Below are 18866 nucleotides of genomic sequence, written 5' to 3'. Positions count from 1 at the left end.
AGTTTAAAGCCGTTATGAGTTCCCCCCTGCCGACCCCGAGCACCCCCTAGCCCCTAGTGCAGGTGACTGCCGACTGACTGATCTACAAATCACCTTGCATCATAAATAACTCCTCAATAATATTTGTAAATCAGTCAATTTACCCATGATACATCACCCTTTTGATGATCTCGAACACGGCCAATGACATCACATGATAAGTTGGACTAGACACACGTTTCATACCTGTTTACACTGACAGTTCAGGCTTTTGCGTTTTAATTTAGCTTTTGATAGAGGAATATGTCATGAAAATGAACTACATACAGACAATCATTTTAAGAGCCTGGAGATACTGCTGCTATTGACTTCAGCAGAAATCTTGACAGCTACGATAAAGCCAGACAGTATCAGCCAGGTGTGTCTGCAGAAACACTCAGTGCTGGTGTGTGAAATCACACACTGCAGGATAAGAGGAAACACATTGCACTTCTATATACTTTCTTTTTCACCTCCTTTTGTAAGTGTTGAAAATAGCTGTTCCTTGTCTACTATCCTACAGAACACTCAGATGGTCGTATACGGTTCCTATAATTGCAGTGTTTAGCATTGAAAGATTCAATCATAGGAGTTATTATTTTTCAGATATCGTTGTATACACGCAACATTCCATAACCTGTAGATATGAAGGTGTGATGTGAGTTGATTAATACCAGAGACACAACTACCTGTGTATCTAAGCACTGCAATGTGTCCTGCCTATACGCATTGTCAAACCCCTGCATGTCAGCTGATCTTGTTCTGCGGTGCAATGGCTGTCTCACCTTGAGGTACACCTGCTGCTGTCTGACGCAGGTTGAGAACACGTCATACTCCCTCCAGCCGAGCCTTCTGCTGATGGAGCTGAACCACAAGCAATCTCACAGCACTGAAATGAGACCGTTCTATAGCACAGTACAGTACTATCATATGAAACAAAATACTATTATAATATGACAATTGAAAACCATAAGGTCTAGCACAATGAATCAAACAGTCATGGGCTTTCAGTGTATGAATGATCCGACACTGGAGATCAAGCAAAAAGCAAACTATTGATCCTTTGTTTCTTGATGATATTGTAGGCTAAGAGTCAACATCACCAATGCCTGTGTGTGTATATGTGTGTGTGTGTGTGTGTGTGTCTGTGTCTGTGTATTTGGAGGTGATGCACACAGGGTTTAAATGATCAGCTGTCAGAATGAGGCCAATAACTCATTCTCATAATCAGAGTGTATGTGAAAGGAGTGTGCAAGAGACTCTCAGCTGAAACTATATACTCATGGTTTTTATTTAACAAACTGTATAATTATGCATGTAACATGTCTATTACATCCACCCCTGACATTTTCCTACCATTGAGGTTTGACATTATGTCCTGGTCTTATTGTGCAGGGGTGGATGTAATTATTGTGCTGATGTACTTTGTTTGTAAGTAACACTGGTTAATACCATGCAGTTTCTGTAGGCCTAGCCTATGTTTTATTGGCTTGTTCAAGGTTGTGAATAATTCCCACTGTGAAATGTTGGGACAAAAAGCAAGCGCCCACTACTTATTTTCAGTCATATTCATTCTCACACAATCATATAGGCCTAGTCCAATTCTCCAAGGCATAATTTGCTTACCAAATGCAGTCATATGTCTTGCGTTTTAGCGCTGAACAACCATAACGCGCGTGCGCACTATCCCGCTCATGGTTGTTGCCACGGTCAGTGAGTGCTGCTGACACCGCTGTGACCAAAAAACAAGCGTGTGCTGTCGGGTGCTGAATCCACGTTGTCCCAAACCGAGATGAAAACGGAGTTGGTTGCGCAAACACGAAGTCCTACCAGTAAAAATCTACCATTGAAATATTTTGGATGTGTTACCTTGGTTTGGTTCAAGAACTGTAACTATGTAAGTATTTACTCAATGCCAAATTTTGCTTGAAATAGCGCAGGCAAGGATGCATATCCTGCTGCACTGTTGGTCAGCGGTGCTGCTAGCAATTTAACAAGGCAGCATGCAAATTCCGAACGTTTTCTAAACATGATAGGTAGCTAATTGTTATTTCCCCCTTAATATGACATGCACTAATCTGGATGTTTTTATTTTCTAGTGACGTTCAGTGATCTAATCATTGATGTCTGTCAAGGTAGAAAGCCATGCCATTTGGCTAGCTAGTTAACGTAATATCACAATTCAAAAGGATTGTCAGAAACAAATTGAAAAGAGGATGACATTAACTTTTATGTTGGCTTGAGTTTTTGTATATTTATATTTTCACTTGCGGTTGTTTGATGTATAAGTACACCTGTCATATCCATGCAACTTATCTCAATTTACTCCTGAAAGTTGTAATAGTAGGATGCACAAGGTACACTTTCGAAATTGGGTAGTGCATCATAAGTTTTCTTCTTGCCATTGCAGACCTTAGAGAGTTATTTCTAACTTGTCAGAAATGTACAGATCAACTTACCCATGTCTGCAAAAAAATGTTGCTCTGTTTTTTTGTTGTTGTCCATAGATGTTGCTGTAATGTTTGTCACTCAAATAACAGATGAACACGCGGAATGTTCCCCAATGCTGGAAGGGGGGCCCGAGTGAAAAAGTTTGGGAACCCGTGCTGTACAAGACTGTAGACTTGGGCGATATGGATGAAAATACATATCTGGATACATTTTTTTAAATGACCCTTTAAACTACTACTAGTTTGATTGTAGCCATTAACATTCACCCATATTAGTAAACCTAAGGAACGATATCAGCAAAATGCCTGCGATAAGTGTTCGTTATGGTCGGTGTCGATAACGTTTGTTTTATCGTCCCAGCTTTACTGCAGAGTAAGCAGCAGAGTGCACAGACTGTAGCAGGTACTGGTCCTATAGAATGGAAACGGTAACCGGAGCCTAATTTCCTAAGGCTCCCTGGGCAGTCAAGCTAAACTAAACGGGCATAGCGTGCACGGCTTGTAAATGAGAAGTGTGTGAGTGACATTTTGTTTTGCAATTAGTGTTATGCGTCTTGTGTATACAGAATACACCACTGTTTTCTCCACCACACATCTAACAGTGAGGCTACTGTCAACAGTGCCGTGGTGGTGGTGCAGTTTTAGCTTGCCAGTCTTTTTGGGTGTTACTTTTTCAGTAATAGGAGAAGCCATACTATAACCAGCAGATATGTAATTGAAGAGCAGGATAGATAGATAGATAGATAGATAGAAATTCCATTGAAAGGTTGAAAAGAAGAGTTCAGTAATGGACACCTCGGACTCGTAATATGACCCATTTGAAATGGATGAATTGCATTCCATTGATCAACGGTACATCTACAATGATCCTGTTTTATTTTCAATCCTTTTCGCAATACATGATGGGTTGTCTGGTTGTGGGTGTGCATGGTTATACATTTTGAAAGCCCCTAAATTCCCTGCTATCAACATATTCCAGTGTTCCATGCCCAAGGCTCCGCTGCTCAGAAGGGGATGTTTTGGAATTCAGTCCCTTCATAGCCTAACTGTTAAACTGAAACCATATCTGCCTCAGCTAAGTGTTGGCAGTCATCAAGGCCTAATCGATGGAATGTTCTCTCTCTGACTTGATGGGTAAGATGTCTTAAGATATTATTGCTGAATTGCTGTTTTTTATCTCCTCTTACACACATGTGCGCGCACACACAATCTTTGAAGATTATTGTTGGCTTATTGTTGGGTGGCTGAATCCCAGACATCAGACAGTATCCCATAATGACTAATAAAATGTTGATCACTAGGTGTGCTCTTATAGACATGACCCCCCCCCCCCCCCCTACTCTCCACACACAGGGAGGAGGATGCCTGAAACAAGTGTATATAGTGTGGAATAGCGAAGTCTTACTTGGAACACTCATTTGGCCTTGTCTGAAATATGTGCTTTACCCAAAGAGACGGCAGAATTGAATGACCTCGGGGCTTCTTTCTTCCTCAACTATTTAATGTTCTATGAAAACAGTTTGAGTGTGTGTGGGCAGATTATTCTCTACTGCACCTGTAAGAGGTTTGCAGTGCATTATCATGCTCAGTTTGTAGCTACACTACTAGCCAGTAGCCACATTGTTTACCAAATTCCCAAATGAAGTTCCATATAGAGGCTAGAACTCGATTTGCCTCTTGTTACTGTCACAATGGTAGGCTAGGTTTGGAGCAGGTGTGGGGATAAATAGGCCTGCCTGAGGTGATGTCAAACCTCAGATAAACACCGGCTAGCTACTCCTCGACAGACTCTATCCTTTGTTATCCTTATATGTCTTCCTCAACTCTGGAGAATGTACTGCTCATGAAGTCTGCCTCTAACTGTTTTCAGCATCACTGACATAGGACCTTCAGAGCCAAAGAGGCTTTTTTACTGACTGTTTTACTGGCACTGAAATATTCATGCCAGCGTTTTTGAACAGGCAACGTTCTCCTCTTTCACTGTGTTTTGAACAAGCACCAAGAGGCTCTCCTCTTTCTGACACATTTAGCTCTCCCTTCAGCTCTCACATGGAGGACTTTCTAGGTCCCTTGGGGTAGTCACTGACTCGCTGGTTGCTGCAGGCTAGTTAGTTGAAGGTTTGGTAGTGGTGGTGACAGTGGTTGAGTCTTTTACCTCGGCACCAGTTAAGTGGTAAAGCTATGTGAGCAGTGGTTTAAACTTTAGACACGCACACGTAATCCAGAGTTGTTGTTGTAAAGATATCCCCCCAAGGTTGGCCTGCTGCTAGTCCAATGGACTTGGTGGATAATAGGATAATAGCTCTGAATCTGAAGCTCTGAATTGGCTTCTATCTCGAGGTCTACTAGCCTATATGTAAGCTGTGCTGATTGTGTCCACTTGATCTGCATGAAAGTTGTGTGTTTTGGGTTACAGATTAATCTATGGTAGTCTCTCTGCCTTGTCCATGTAGGTCTACTTGCACAGTTTGCTGCCTGTTTGCTCTCTGTCCTCCCCAGTACTGTCATCAGAGCCAATGTGGCTCTGTCTGATGAGGTGTAGTGGATGGGACTGTGATTGCTGCTGTTCAGTGCTCGCTCATGCATGGGAACATGATGTTTCCATTACCTGGGAAATAGACAATGATAGCTCTCAGGTCAGGACAGGGGTTCTCTGCTGCAGCTCCTATAGACTCACAGACCCAAACCCAACCTTAACATTCAGATTTCTTACTGTGGTGTGTGTGAATAGGAAATCAGCTAGGCCTGAAACGAGGACACGAGCGCGCACACACGCGAACATGCATACACACGCCCTTTCTGAGCTGCTTTTAGGAACAGACTTTGATAAGAGCATTGTACGTATGCTGTATGCCTACAGCACATCACATCACACTGTTTTCTCATAGATCCATTAATGTATTAACGAAGGCATAATCCTAAATATAAAATGTGTTTTCCTTTTAAGCCGACATTTCATAACAGATGCAGTTGTTTGTGCAGTCCCCATCAGGGACGTGTTGTCCACTCTGACACAGTGGGACTCCATAAATACGCTTTTGAGAACAGGTGAAACATTTGAGGGATCCACAACATCTTCATTCAAATGAACATGCAAATGAAGTTACATTACTATAAGAATAGACAACTGTCCTCATGTGGACTGGAGAGTCCTTGGGCAGATGGTTTGGCCTTTGGAGAAGGAGACCTCCTGTATCACTCTATCAAGACACTTTAGACTACTTTATCAATCTTGTTGAATAAAGAGCAGTTGTTAGCCAACCAAAATGGAGAGCTCTATGCCTTGCTCGCTGCTCAAATTGTGTACCACTTAGCCTAATCTTTTTTTTTTAAAGCAGCCAGCTGTGCCCTTGTTACATAAGGGCCAATTTCCCAGACAGATTAAAGCTTCCCCCCTTGACTAAATTGCACTAAGTTACTTTAAAATTGTTGGTTTCATGAACATGGATTAGGACTTTGTACTCTTAAATCCCGGAATATGACTAGTCCACTAGTGCAGATTTGACAGTAAAATTATTTTTTGGTCCAGTTATTTACGATCTGATTCCAGGACTGTGTGATCCAAGGTTAGTTATGGAATTGGCGTAAGTCATAACTTTGAAATCATGTTAACAATGTGATTTACTAATGAGAAGTTGATATTGTCATACATCAAATGTTGAGCGACTCACCATTTGAAGTGGATAGCTATAGGCTAAATAGGCCTTATTCAGTGAGCGCTCGTCTGTCCTGGCCAGTAACATGGTGCAGACAGAATGTCATTTGGAAGAAGTCCTCTGCCAACATAAAACCCCAGCTCATAAAGTCTACTGCAGTGAAAATGACCTAAATAAACACAACCCCAAAATAAACCTCACATAACCTTCCCCAAATAGAGGACAGGAAGGGGAAGAGCAGACAGACCACTTCTCTAAAAGTTGGAAATGAGGCTACCTGAGCAGTGCCATCCTGGGTTTTAGATTTCAAGATCCTACACCGTTTGCTACCCTGGATCGGAGTACCCCTCTGACGATTTGTAAAACGCAAACGCATTCTAACTGTTCTGATTGGTCCCAGAAACCGATGGGTTGGGCCAGAGCCAGAACACACGTGGGTAAAGCGGCGTTTTGAAAATTCGCATTGGCTTTGATACTCTGATTGGGTAGAGATTATCTAATCGCTATTTACTTTTTTTGTACAATACTCCTCATTTTGACATCACAACAACTAACTTCAGTGATTGCAGTCTCAGACTGAAGTATGTAGCGAACGACAGGGCAGCGGAAGAATTCCATTTGTCGTCAGGCAATACAGTGTGCTAAATGCCTGTCATTGTATCCCACAGCTTTTTCCACAGCTGTGCTGATTTACCTGTATCTCTGCCACGTCGGACACGAGCTAGCTGAAGGGTCAGAGTTGACTGCATGAGGAGGCAGAGTTAAGGGAACCTGGTCCTGACCTAGACCCCAACCAGTCACACTTCTAGACCAGAGGTCTGTGGTCCTGTCCTCTAGAGATGGTGAGTGTTCTGTCTGTCTGTGTCTGAGGAGGCTGGTGGGAGGAGCTATAGGAGGACAACTCATAATGGCTGGAATGGATTCAATGGAATGGTACCAAACACATGGAAACAACGTGTTTGACTCCGTTCCATTGAATCCATTCCAGCCATTACAATGTGTCCGTCCTCCTATAGCTCCTCCCATCAGCCTCTGGTGTGTGCCTGTCTGAGTGCGAGGATGTCTGTCTGAGGTGGCCATCTTTGTCTGTGCCTATATTGTATTTTGGGTCTGACGGTCTGTGTGTGTTTCTGTATGTCAGGTCTTGCATAAAGACAGGTTGTTTGAGAGGAGAAAGAGGTGATGTGTAATGTATGTGTTGTTGATGTGCACCCCTCTCTCTGATGTAGAGGTGTGATTTTCCCTGCAGTGTTAATTTCACTTTAGTGAAATTTAACAAGACGATAATTCCACGTGAGACTAATGGACATTCAAGTAGACATGAAACTGTCATCTGTTTTGTCCAATCATAAGCATGCATCCCTGTGCAGAATATATCATGCAATCCTCTCATTGACTGATAACGTCTTTCTGTTTCACAGGATTTTTGCGTTGATCTGGCTCTCCCACACAGCTCCCGACACTTCAGTCACTCGTCTCGGTCTCTTTTGAACTGATTCTTTTGAATTGCTGCACAGCCAGGACAGTTCAATTGTAATAAACTAACCTCAATTAGAAACAATCATTTATTTGATAATCTTTGCTTTCATATATGCCACTTTTGCTCTGATCACATCGTAAGCTCTATTTTGCCATGTGCGCTGTCATTTATCTGCGAGTTGCAGTTGCCTTTTCTGATTGGAAAAACAAATGCTTTTCACTGAAATATTAGGAGTACAGTAATACTTCTGGCTTTGTTGGAAGGCTCATATTCTCCCCTTTAAAAGGAAATCAATATTATTTACCCCCCTCCGACGGTTATTATGGGGAGAAAATCTGAGCTAAATTTAACCTGTAGGCTTTATATCCTATAGCCTATGGTTAATTTTGGCTGGCATTGGTTACAATGTTGTCATTTAAGGAGTATGAGGCGATAATAGGCTGAGTGTGCACATGATGCAAGTAAGAGGTAAATCTAAATTATTTAATGGGAAAAAAATGCACTGACTAAAACTAGACAGTAAATAACTAAAACAAAGGATGAAATTACTTAAGTGGCTAAGATCAAAGTATATTTTAAGACTTAAACTAGGAATAAAACTAAATCTAAAATAGCTGCTAAAAGTAGCCCTTTACACCTTTTGAAAATTGGAGATTTGGGTACTGATAAGTGCCTCAATAGTAACTATAAAATATGTCAGTGCTCAGGCTGTGCTCTTCACAACGCGATAAGAAGTTGCCCCCATCTCTCCCGCTAATTGGGCAACTTTTGCACAAAAAAAATTGTCTTGAGTGAGGAAAATGCTGTAAATTAAGAGGACTCTATGTATTTTGAAAGATGAGATGTTGAGGATTATAATAAATACATGCTTTGATGTCATACAGTGCCTTCAGAAAGTATTCATACCCCTTGACCTATTCCACATTTTGTTGTTATAGCCTGAATTCAAAATGGATTACATTTATTTTTCTTCTTACCAATCTACACTCAATACCCCATAACAACAAAGTGGGAAAACATTTTTTGGGACATTTTGGCAAATGTGTTAAATGAAATACAGATATCTCATTTACTTAAGTATTCACACCCCTGAGTCACTACATGTTACAATCAATCTTTCTAAGTAAATCCCTCTAAGAGCTTTCCACACCTGCATTGTGCAACATTTGCCCATTTTATTATTTTCAAAATTCTTCAATCTCTCATTTGGTTGTTGTTCATTGCTAGATAACCATGCTCCATCCCCAGTCCTTAACGATTACAAGCAAACCCATAACATGACACAGTCACCACTATGGTTGAAAATATGGAGAGTGGTACTTAGTAATGTGTTGTATTGGAATTACTCCAAAAATTACACCTTTGTATTCAGGACAAAAAAGTGAATTGCTTCGCCACATTTTTCGCAGTATTACTTTAGTGCCTTGATGCATGTTTTGGAATATATTTTTTATTCTGTACATGTTTCCTTTTCACTCTGTCAATTAGGTTAGTATTGTGGAGTAACTACGATGTTGATCCATCCTCAGTTATTTTCCTATCACAAGCTATTTAAACTTTTAACTGTTTTAAAGTCCCCATTGGCCTCATGGTGAAATAAATCTCTGATCGGTTTCCTTCCTCTCCGGCAGCTCAGCAACTGAGTTAGGAAGGATGACTGTATCGTTGTAGTGACTGGGTGTATTGATACAGCATCCATAGTGTAATTCATTACTTCACCATGCTCCGAGGTATTCAATGTCTGCTTGTCAATTTTTACCCATCTACCAATAGGTGCCCTTTGCGAGGCATTGGAAAACCTCTGTTTTTTTGTGGTTGAATCTGTGTTTGAAATTCAATGGTTGACTGAGGGATACAGAGATGATTTACTAATTCAAAAATCATGCCAAACATCATTATTACACACGCAGTGAGTCCATTCAACTTATTATTTGACTTGTTAAGCACATCTTTACTTCTGAACTTATTTAGGCTTGCCATAACAAAGGGTTGAATACTTACTTATTGACTCAAGACTTTTCAGCTTTCCATTTTTTATTCTTTTGCAAAAATATTCTCAAAATGTAATTCCTCTAACATTATGGGGTATTGTGTGTGTGTGTGTGTGTGTGTGTGTGTGTGTGTAGGCCATTGATATAAAAAAAAGCTATTTATTCCATGTTAAATTCAGGCTGTAACACAACAAAATGTGGAAAAAGTCAAGGGGTGTGAATACTTTCTGAAGCAAGCCAAACAGTCCAAATGTTCACTTCAGATTTCCATATAAAACTCATGTCATATACAGTGTCAACGTTTATGTTCACTATGTTTGATGTACGGTTATAAGATGACATGGCGCCATACCTTGGGTTGTTCTGAACAGAATGTTTTGTCTATTGTGAAGAAACTTGCCACGGAACACATACCTGAATGCACTTATGACTCCTTTCTATTTGCACCAGAAATACAATCTGTTAGTCTTAATTGCCTTGTTAAAGTCTAACACTGTAAGATTTTATAACTTTGCTGGTCAGAACAAGCATTCAAATGATGCCCACCTGACCCAGATTGCGATTTATTTTGGGCCGTTTTTGGATTGCTTAAACAACAGTAATTGTGTAATTACGGGGATGTAGGGTTCTGTTCCAAACAAAACAACTACAAGTGTGCTTGCTCTAGTTCCTCAACAGCACAGCTAGGAGAGTTCAAAATAGCACCTTATAGTTGAAGACTCTTCTTTGAGTCAAAAGTACATTGAAATAACATAGGAACTGTGTACACTTTAGAGAGGTGTGTGTGTGGTCACTTGGAGACACCAGTTAGACCTCTCACTCAAAATATATATATTTTTGTCTTATGTTATACCTACAGTACCTCACATTTTCCAGGAATATTCTCATCTTACTTAGGGATGTGCATCTTTCCCTTTCAAGACAATTCGATACATGGGCTCTGATACGACAAAGGAACGATACGTTTTAGTTTGAAACAATTCGGGGGGTGGGTGGAGGGCAGCAATATATCATCTGTTTTTTATCCCCCCACTTTGGTTCTGAATTTACCAGCACCCACTAATTAACTTGTCATTTTTGCAGATTAAGTGTTTGGGCTAGTAATGTATCCATTTTTATTGTTTACAAATTAGCTATGACATAGCCAATTAAAAAAATAAAAATAATATATACACACAGTGCATTTGGAAAGTATTCAGAACTTCACTTTTTCCACATTTTGTTATGTTACAGCCTTATTCTAAAATGGATTTAAAAAAATGTGTTAAAGTCTTCATCAATATACACACTACCCCATAATGACAAAGCTAAAACAGGTTTGTAGACATTTTTGCAAATGTATTAAACATTAAAAAAAACCGGATACCTTATTTACATAAGTATTCAGACCCTTTGCTATGAGACTCGAAATTGAGCTCAGGTGCTTCCTGTTTCCATTGATCATTCTTGATCTTTCAACAACTTGACTGGACATGATTTGGAAAGGCGCGCACACACCTGTCTATATAAGGTCCCACAGTTGACAGTGCAAAAACCAAGCCATGAGGTTGAAGGAATTGTCCGTAGAGCTCCGAGACAGGATTGTGTTGAGGCACAGATCTGGGGGAAGGGTACCAAAAAATGTCTGCAGCATTGAAGGTCCCCAAGAACACAGTAGCTTCCATCATTCTTAAATGGAAGAAGTTTGGAAGCACCAAGACTCTTTCTAGAGCTGGCCACCCGGGCAAACTGAGCAATCGGGAGATAAGGGCCTTGGTCAAGGGAGGTGACCAAGAACCCGATGGTGACTCTGACAGAGCTCCAAAGTTCCTCTGTGGAGATGGTTGTCTTTCTGGAAGGTTCTCCCATCTCTGCAGAACTCCACAATCAGGACTTTATGGTTTAATACATGGATCCTGGAATTCCTGACGGACCGCCCCCAGGTGGTAAGGGTAGGTAACAACACATCCGCCACGCTGATCCTCAACATGGGGGCCCCTCGGGTGCGTGCTCAGTCTCCTCCTGTACTCCCTGTTCACTCATGACTGCATGGCCAGGCACGACTCCAACACCATCATTAAGTTTGCTGATGACAACAGTGGTAGGCCTGATCACTGGCAATTATGAGACAGCCTACAGGGAGGAGGTCAGAGACCTGACTGTGTGGTGCAAGGACAACAACCTCTCCCTCAACATGATCAAGACAAAGGAGATGATTGTGGACTACAGGAAAAGGAGGACCGAGCACGCACCCATTCTCATCGATGGGGCTGTAGTGGAGCAGGTTAAGAGCTTCAAGTTCCTTGGCGTCCACGTCACCAACTAACTAACTGCCCAAGCACACCAAGACAGTCGTGATGAGGGCACGACAAAGCCTATTCCCCCTCAGGAGACTGAAAAGATTTGGCATGAGTCCACAGATCCTCAAAAGGTTTTACAGCTGCACCATCGAGAGAATCCTGACGGGTTGCATCACTGCCTGGTATGGCAACTGCTTGGCCTCCGGCCGCAAGGTGCTACAGAGGGTAGTGCGTACGGCCCAGTACATCACCGGGGCCAAGCTTCCTGCCACCCAGGACCTCTATACCAGGCGCTGTCAGAGGAAGGCCCTAAAAATTGCCAGTGATGCAGATGTACACTTCTGTGAAATCAAACTGTCCACTTAGGAAGCAACACTGATTGACAATAAATTTCACATGCTGTTGTGCAAATGGAATAGACAACAGGTGGAAATTATAGGCAATAAGCAAGACACCCCCAATAAAGGAGTGGTTCTGCAGGTGGAGACCACACAACACTTCTCAGTTCCTTTGCTTCCTGGCTGATGTTTTGGTCACTTTTGAATGCTGGCGGTGCTTTCACTCTAGTGGTAGCATGAGACAGTCTACAACCCACACAAGTGGCTCAGGTAGTGCAGCTCATCCAGGATGGCACATCAATGCGAGCTGTGGCAAGAAGGTTTGCTGTGTCTGTCAGCGTAGTGTCCAGAGCATGGAGGCGCTACCAGGAGACAGGCCAGTACATCAGGAGACGTGGAGGAGGCCGAAGGAGGGCAACAACCCAGCAGCAGGACCGCTACCTCCGCCTTTGTGCAAGGAGGAGCACTGCCAGAGCCCTGCAAAATGACTTCCAGCAGGCCACAAATGTGCATATGTCTGCTCAAACGGTCAGAAACAGACTCTATGAGGGCCCGACGTCCACAGGTGGGGGTTGTGCTTACAGCCCAACACCGTGCAGGATTTTTGGCATTTGCCAGAGAACACCAAGATTGGCAAATTCGCCACTGGCGCCCTGTGCTCTTCACAGATGAAAGCAGGTTCACACTGAACACGTGACAGACGTGACAGAGTCTGGAGACGCCGTGGAGAACGTTCTGCTGCCTGCAACATCCTCCAGCATGACCGGTTTGGCGGTGGGTCAGTCATGGTGTGGGGTGGCATTTCTTTGGGGGGCCGCACAGCCCTCCATGTGCTCGCCAGAGGTAACCTGACTGCCATTAGGTACCGAGATGAGATCCTCAGACCCCTTGTGAGACCATATGCTGGTGCGGTTGGCCCTGGGTTCCTCCTAATGCAAGACAATGCTAGACCTCATGTGGCTGGAGTGCGTCAGCAGTTCCTGCAAGAGGAAGGTATTGATGCTATGGACTGGCCCGCCCGTTCCCCAGACCTGAATCCAATTGAGCACATCTGGGACATCATGTCTCGCTCCATCCACCAACGCCACGTTGCACCACAGACTGTCCAGGAGTTGGCGGATGCTTTAGTCCAGGTCTGGGAGGAGATCCCTCAGGACACCATCCGCCACCTCATCAGGAGCATGCCCAGGCGTTGTAGGGAGGTCATACAGGCACGTGGAGGCCACACACACTACTGAGCCTCATTTTGACTTGTTTTAAGGACATTACATCAAAGTTGGATCAGCCTGTAGTGTGGTTTTCCACTTTAATTTTGAGTGTGACTCCAAATCCAGACCTCCATGGGTTGATAAATTGGATTTCCATTGATTATTTTTATGTGATTTTGTTGTCAGCACATTCAACTATGTAAAGAAAAATTATTTAATAAGATTATTTCTTTTATTCAGATCTAGGATCTGTTGTTTAAGTGTTCCCTTTATTTTTTTGAGATATATATATATATATATATATATATATATATATATATATATATATATATATATATATATAAAAGTGAATCGGCGATTCGTAACGCTTGAATCGATTTTCTGACCAATGCATGCTACATTTGGATCAGTTTGGGCTCTGCGGACCGGTGCAGTCAACTTTAAACCTTTGAAATCGGGGACTGATACATATCAGTGAATTGTTACACTCCTAATGTTACTGTATGTATCCACGAGTATTTTCTGATTTTGTTATCAACAAATGCGGCAAAGTACAATAAACGTTAAATGCAAATACAGTAATGTTTGAATTCAGTCTTGTCACATGAACTATTGTCCTCAACTTTGGTCTAAGAATTTTCCCATAATCACCAAACTCTTCCCTTTCAATTGCTACCATGATTATGCATATGCTTTTCTTATTTGTTCTGTAAGAAATATAATTTGGCCCTATCCATATAAGCCAATTCTCATGAGTGTAAAGCGTTAACACTGATGCAGACAGGCAGTGCAATGTATGTTTCCCATGCCACTAAAGCCCATTTGGATTGAATAGAGAGGGGGAGAGCGATGGAGAGGAATAGAAAGAGACTGACCTTGGGCTCAAAGCTCCACATGGTGCTCTCTCTACTGTGTACAGTTAGGCTTGCAAATCGGCACACATTAGCTGACGCAGCTTATTTCTAGGCAAGCACGCTATCCCTACGAACATGTAGTAATGTTAATATTGTATAGAGCAACATTGGCTTTGTAAGTAGGACAAATGGAAATATGCCGCAGCACCTGTTGCAAGGAGGTGTTACTGTCAAGTATATGCATTGTAATATGGCTTGCCTGGCTCAGCAAACAAACACCTAACTGTAATTGGCAAAGTCATTTGGAATTTTTCTGACTTTTTACAAAGGATCGTGTTCTCAATGACTTTGTTCTTCCTTCCTCTCAGAGGTCCATCCGATTGTTTGCCAACGACGACCGCCACGTCATGGCAAAGCACGCCAGCATCTACCCTTCGCCAGAGGAGCTGGAGGCTGTCCAGAAGCTGGTGTCCACCGTGGAATGTGCCCTCAAGCAGGTATCAGACTGGATGGACAACCTCAACGCCTCCCTAAGCAAGGTCCCGACCCCCACCACCAGCGATGCCAAGGATGTTGAAGACTCTACCGGCACCCGCAGCACCACAAAGTGAGTCTTCTCCCATGTTGCAAAAGCTTGAGACACTCTACATGGTAGGTTTTAACAAAGCAGTTATACATTTACTGCTACCTATGTTCTGGTCAAAATGTGTGGGCTACATCAATTTAATTTTGAGCGTCTGAGAGTTAAACATTTTGGTAAAAAATGACATCCTTAGAAACTAGTGTTATGCTGCTGATTTTACTGCTCTGCTCTATCCTCACCAGGCCCCAGAATGCGTCGATCCTGTGTGGGGTTATGCGTGTTGGTCTTGTGGCTAAAGGCCTCCTGGTTAAAGGAGACATGGACTTGGAGCTGGTCCTGATGTGCAGAGACAAACCCACCAAACTACTGCTGTACACTGTCAGCGCCAACCTGCCAGTACAACTACAGGTCTGTTTTCACTCAAGCATTTTACATGAGCAAACTAACTGTAACATTTTAAAATTGATGGGATGGCACATTATCCTAAAAAATGTACAATTTTCCAATGTGAGTTCCGAATACCACTACTTTAGGTCGTGCAGTGCAGATCTGAGCCTACCACCATTGCTTTCTGTAATATAGTGCAGACCTAACTACATCCACAAATGCAGTCTCTAGTGCATTGCAGAGCTGACTACTGTACTGTACATGGTCTCCTCGTCCTCCCCATCATCCAGTTAAATACCGCTCCAGGCTGCTGTGAAGGTTATCATCAAGGGACGATTCCATTAGCACCTTTCGGCTTCACAGCACAGGGGGTGGAGAGAGGTTGTCACAGAAGTAGAGCGATGATGCATTCTTCAAAGGAACTAGCTACAAGACTAGATAATACACCTGAATCTTTCTCCCTTTGAACATAATCACTACAAAATAAGATGCCATGCATATAAAATTGAATTGGAAGTTTCTTAGTATGATGCCTATAAAGTTGAAACATTAGTAATATAATAGTGTGTGTGTGATGTTGAACGTGCCACAGCTGGCTTATGATCTGCCTCAACCCTGGTTGGTTGCCCTTTCAGACGCTGACAGAGGACAAGTATGAGGTGCGGTCGAGTGTGTCAGAGTCAGCCATCCAGGTGGTCAACACCAACAGCCCCAAATTCACCCTGAAGATTACCCTGTCCTCTCTGGCCATGAGAGACAAACTCACTGCCACAGAACAAGGTATTTACCCCTTCTGCTTGTCCTTGCCATGAGATGTTTTTCTGTCTTATTTAACCTTTTAATAGAGTTTAAAAGCATATTATGTTGTCTCCAGCTGAAACAGTTTTATGTTTTAATTGTCTGATAAAATCATACATTCATATCTTTAACCTCTCTGGGGTATGTGGGACGCTAGCCAGTGAAATAGCAGGGCGGCAAATTCAAAACAACAAAAATCTCATAATTAAAATTTCTCCAACATACAACTATTATATCCCGTTTTAAAGATACATTTCTCGTTAATCCAACCACGTTGTCCGATTTCAAAAAGACTTTACGGCGAAAGCATAACATTAGATTATGTTAGGACAGCGTCTAAACAAGAAAAACCACACCACCATTTTCCAAGCAAGGAGAGGCGTTATAAATAACATTATAAATATTCACTTACCTTTGATCTTCATCAGAATGCACTCCCAGGAATCCTAGTTCCAGAATAAATGTTAGTTTTGTTGGATAAAGTCCATCATTTATGTCCAAATACCTCCTTTTTGTTCGCGCGTTCAGTCCACTACTCCAAATGCAGGAAGCGCACGCAAAATGTCACAACGAAAAGTCTAAAAAAGTTATATTTACGTTCGTAGAAATATGTCAAACGATGTATAGCATCAATCTTTAGGACGTTATTAACCTCTTACATCTAGACGTTCCGCTAGCGGAACACCGCTCCAATATCCAATGATAGGGCGTGGCGCGAAATACAAACCCCTCGAAAATCCAAAAACTTCAATTTTTCAAACATATGACTATTTTACACCATTTTAAAGACAAGACTCTCCTTTATCTAACCACACTGTCCGATTTCAAAAAGGCTTTACAACGAAAGCAAAACATTAGATTATGTCAGGAGAGTACCCAGCCAGAAATAATCAGACACCCATTTTTCAAACTAGCATATAATGTCACAAAAACCCAAACCACTGATAAATGCAGCACTAACCTTTGATGATCTTCATCGGATGACACTCCTAGGACATTATGTTATACAATACATGTATGTTTTGTTCAATCAAGTTAATATTTATATCAAAAAACTGCTTTTTACATTAGCATGTGACGTTCAGAACTAGCATTCCCACCGAACACTTCCGGTGAATTTACTAAATTACTCACGATAAACGTTCACAAAAAACATAACAATTATTTTAAGAATTATAGATACAGAACTCCTTTATGCAATCGCGGTGTCCGCTTTTAAAATAGCTTTTCGGTGAAAGCACATTTTGCAATATTCTGAGTAGATAGCCCAGCCATCACAGGCTAGCTATTTTGACACCCACCAAGTTTGGTACTCACCAAACTCAGATTTACTATAAGAAAAATTGGATTACCTTTGCTGTTCTTCGTCAGAATGCACTCCCAGGACTTCTACTTCAACAACAAATGTTGGTTTTGTTCCAAATAATCCATAGTTATATCCAAATAGCGCGTTTTGTTCGTGCGTTCAAGACACTATCCGAAGGGTAACGAAGGGTGAAGCGCCCGCGCGTATCGTGACAAAAAATGTCAAAATATTCTATTACCGTACTTCGAAGCATGTCAAACGCTGTTTAAAATCTATTTTTCTGCGATTTTTCTCGTAAAATAGCGATAATATTCCGACCGGGAGTCGTTGTTTTCGTTCAAAGACTGAAAATGTAAAATGGACTCTTCACGTGCACGCGCGCACCCGTCTCATTGTTCTCAGATCGAACACTATCCAAATGCGCTACTGTTTTTCAACCAGAGACCGCAGAGTCATCATTCAACGTTCTGGCGCCTTCTGAGAGCCTATGGGAGCCTTAGAAAGTGTCACGTTACAGCAGAGATCCTCTGTTTTGGATAGAGATGACAAAGAAGGCCAAGAAATGGTCAGACGGTACTTCCTGTACAGAATCTTCTCAGGTTTTGGCCTGCCATTTGAGTTCTGTTATACTTACAGACACCATTCAAACAGTTTTAGAAACTTTGGAGTGTTTTCTATCCAAAGCTACTAATTATATGCATATTCTAGTTTCTGGGCAGGAGTAATAACCAGATTAAATAGGGTACAATTGTTTTTTTATCCGGCTGTGAAAATACTGCCCCCTATCCATAACAAGTTAACATAAATCTTCAGTAATATTCCAACCGGACAATTCCAATGTCTTCAGAAAAGAAAAGGAACACAGCTAACTCTCACGTGAGCGCACGCCTCTGAGCTCATGTCATTTTCTCACTCATCTACTTCCAGGAGCTCTTATTCTATCCATATTCACAGTAGAAGCATGAAACAACGTTCTAAAGACTGACATCTAGTGGAAGCCTTAAGAAGTGCAAAATGAACCCTTAGTCACTGTATACTGTATAGGCAATCACTTGAAAAACTACAAACCTCAGATTTCCACACTTCCTGGTTGGATTTTTCTCAGCTTTTTGCCTGCCATATGACTTCTGTTATACTCACAGACATCATTCAAACAGTTTTAGAAACGTCAGAGTGTTTTCTATCCAAATCTACTAATAATATGCATATCCTACCTTCTGAGCCTGAGTAGCAGGCAGTTTAATTTGGGCACGCCTTTCATCCGGACGTCAAAATACTGCCCCCTACCCTAGAGAAGTTAATTCCTTAAAGATGTACACAGTAAAACCTTAACCCTTATTTCCGTTGTGGTCTTCTCCTTAAATTAGCAAGGCAGAGTTGAGAGAGGGAGAGGAGGGGGAGCAAAGGAAAGAGGAGGGAGACTGCAGGAAGGAGGGTAGTACAAAGCAGAGGTGAAAGATGAGTGGAATGGGGTTTGGAGATAAGGGACGGTGATTGAGGAGCGTTAAAAGCGGACCG

General features: G+C 42.0%; 1 protein-coding gene across 1 annotated transcript in view; it reads left to right on the top strand.

The window, feature by feature from the left end:
* Window positions 1–1688: 1688 nt before the first annotated feature.
* The window catches only part of LOC106585409 (spermatid perinuclear RNA-binding protein), a 37338-nt gene continuing 20160 nt past the window's right edge, over window positions 1689–18866 (top strand). Inside the window, exons 1-5 of the mRNA XM_014171569.3 lie at window positions 1689–1915; window positions 6793–6966; window positions 14643–14881; window positions 15100–15265; window positions 15880–16024. Of these exons, the coding sequence (XP_014027044.1) occupies window positions 6964–6966; window positions 14643–14881; window positions 15100–15265; window positions 15880–16024 (553 nt within the window). The 5' untranslated portion in view covers window positions 1689–1915; window positions 6793–6963. The remainder of the gene's footprint in view (window positions 1916–6792; window positions 6967–14642; window positions 14882–15099; window positions 15266–15879; window positions 16025–18866) is intronic.

Source organism: Salmo salar, chromosome 24 (assembly GCF_965601325.2).
Source record: "Salmo salar chromosome 24, fSalSal1, whole genome shotgun sequence".
Taxonomy (NCBI): domain Eukaryota; kingdom Metazoa; phylum Chordata; class Actinopteri; order Salmoniformes; family Salmonidae; genus Salmo; species Salmo salar.
The sequence above is the reverse complement of the archived record's forward strand: the minus strand, read 5'-3'. Positions and strand labels throughout refer to the sequence as shown.